The 2714-nt window shown below is 44.5% G+C and overlaps 1 protein-coding gene across 1 annotated transcript; it reads left to right on the plus strand.

Annotated features, from left to right (window-relative positions):
• The first annotated feature begins 585 nt into the window (after nucleotides 1-585).
• On the plus strand, nucleotides 586-1434 carry LOC125490193. The gene has a single exon (XM_048628657.1). It carries the CDS (start codon nucleotides 586-588, stop codon nucleotides 1432-1434), a length of 849 nt encoding a protein of 282 aa, XP_048484614.1.
• The last annotated feature ends 1280 nt before the right edge of the window (nucleotides 1435-2714 follow it).

Below are 2714 nucleotides of genomic sequence, written 5' to 3' on the forward strand. Positions count from 1 at the left end.
CGCAAGTGACGAGCCCCGCGATACAGAAGCAGGCTTCTCCGACGAGGAATGGTTCCATGAGGAAACCGTCGGTGGACAGCTACCACAGTCAGGCGCCGGCTGTGCTGGATCGGAGGACGTCGCAGAGCTCCTTCCATGAAAGCAAGCTCACTGTGCCAACAACACAAGAAGGTAGGTCCTCCTGTTGACTTTTTATCTTTATTAGTTTTCTTTTTATTTGTTTTCATTTTGGTGAACTATAAGATCATACATAGGTACTTTAAAGATAACATTTTGTAAAAAAACATAATAAGTTATGTAAAATCTGCTACAAATAGGTAAGTATAACCTATCTTTGGCCTCCCTACTTCACCCTGTAGGGACGACATTACAATTTCAGCTTACTTTGCACCTTAGTAATCTAAGTCAGTCTCGGGTTGGCCGGGTTGTGAGTGGTCGCATACCAATTAACTTTTAACCATATTTCAAGTGCTAAATAAATATATATTTACGTGGACTTATAATCTATTATTCGCAACCCAATCCCCGAGTCTCAACATTGGTGACCCGACGATTGAAGTGAACCGCGATCGATAAAGTGCAATCATGAACCCTTCTCCGTCACTTCCGGCCGGTGAAAACGCTTTGGCGCAGATCACGGTGTCCAGCAGGATACCGGACTTCTGGAAGGAGTCCCCACGCCTGTGGTTTGCCCAATTCGAGGCGGTGGTGGCCAATCAGAAGCTGGCCGACGAATCACGCTATAACTTAGTGATAGCAAAGCTAAGCCGCGAGCACGTCGAGCAGGTCAGTGATATTGTATTAACGCCTCCTGACACAAAGAAATACGAAGCGCTTAAAACTCGACTTCTCGTTGTTTATGAGGAGTCTGAAGTTCGACAGGTCCAGAAGCTGCTGAAGGAACTGGAGCTAGGCGACCAGAAACCCTCCCAACTACTCAGGAGGATGCGAGACCTGGCAAAGAAAAAATTCAATGATGAAACATTAAATATGCTGTGGATGGGGCATCTACCATCAGCAGTACAGGCAATTCTGACGGTGAGTGAAGTGAAAGATCTAGAGAAACTGGCTGGCATGGCAGATAAGGTAGTCGAAACGACCCGATTTGCTGAGATCCAGGAGCTGTCATGTATGCGGAGCAGTGCCGTACCCAGTTCATCAGCCACGCAGGCTACCCTCGTTGAGCAGATAGCTCAGCTCACGCGGCGCTTGGACAACATGGAGACGTCGAGGTCAAGAGGCAGGTCAGTTGGTCGTAACGGATGGAAGAGTCATCGCTCTGCGTCACGAAGTCGCGACCGGTCTGAACGCGTAAGGAGAGGAGACCCTAACTGGATGTGCTTCTACCACTTCCGGTACAAAGGAAAGGCCAACAAGTGCATTCAGCCTTGCGCATGGCAGAAGCAGCAGGAGTCAGAAGCAGGAAAAAACTAGATTCGGTGCAGCCAGAGGCGAGCAGCTGTACCGGTATAATCAGCAAACGCCTGTGTATTAGAGATAAAAAAAGTGGACTAAAATTTTTGGTGGATACCGGTGCTAACGTATCTGTGTTACCTGTGTCGAAGTATAACCATTTCGCGAGTGATTGTAGTGAATATAAGCTATATGCAGCAAATGGTAGTGTGATAAAGACATTCGGTACAAAAACAATGATATTGGACTTTTGTTTACGTCGACCGTATAAATGGACATTTATTATAGCGGAGGTAACGCAACCAATATTAGGAGCAGATTTCTTGGCTCACCACGGTTTGATTGTGGATTTATCTTCCTCTAGGTTAATTGATGATTTGACAAAATTGAAATCTATTGCCAGTATAGTGGAGGTGGATCAACCCACCGTGACAACAGTGGAGGATACGCACCCATTTCATGATTTGTTATGTAAGTACGTAAATATTACTAAACCTGCATCGTATAAGGAAGTACCTACACACGGTGTTTTTCACCACATCGAAACAACTGGACCTCCAGTATACGCTCGAGCTAGACCGTTACCACCATCTAGATATAAGAAAGTACAAGAGGAGTTTCGTTTTATGCAGGAAACAGGTATATGTAGGCCTTCAAAGAGCCCTTGGGCCAGTCCACTTCATGTGGTACCCAAGAAAAATGGGGAGTTACGTCCATGTGGGGATTATAGGAAACTAAACTCTATTACCAAGCCGGACAGATACCCGATACCTCGTTTATCTGACTTTACGTACATACTAACGGGTAAGAAAGTATTTTCTAAGATTGATATAAATAGGGCTTATCACTGTATTAGCACTGCACCAGAAGATATAGAGAAAACTGCAATAATCACGCCGTTTGGTTTGTTTGAATTCCCGCGCATGACGTTTGGGTTGCGTAACGCCGCGCAAACGTTCCAGCGATTCATGCACCATACTGTTTTTCAGGATCTGGACGTTGATTGTAAAAATAGTATATTTTCCTATATCGATGACGTCATTTTAGCATCGCCTGACGAAGCTACACATCGTAAGCATCTAGAGTCATTATTTAAGCAGTTCGAAAGGTATAATCTTACTATAAATATGACAAAATGTGTGTTTGGAAAGGCAGAGATAGATTTTTTAGGCTATCATGTCACATCAGATGGGATTCGTCCACTGGATGATAAAGTTAAAGCCGTTAACGAATTTCCGCGGCCCAACAACATCGATGAATTGCGACGATTTTTGGGCATGGTTAATTTTTATAGGTCTCAT

Source organism: Plutella xylostella, chromosome 21, assembly GCF_932276165.1.
Source record: "Plutella xylostella chromosome 21, ilPluXylo3.1, whole genome shotgun sequence".
In the NCBI taxonomy this organism is placed as follows: domain Eukaryota; kingdom Metazoa; phylum Arthropoda; class Insecta; order Lepidoptera; family Plutellidae; genus Plutella; species Plutella xylostella.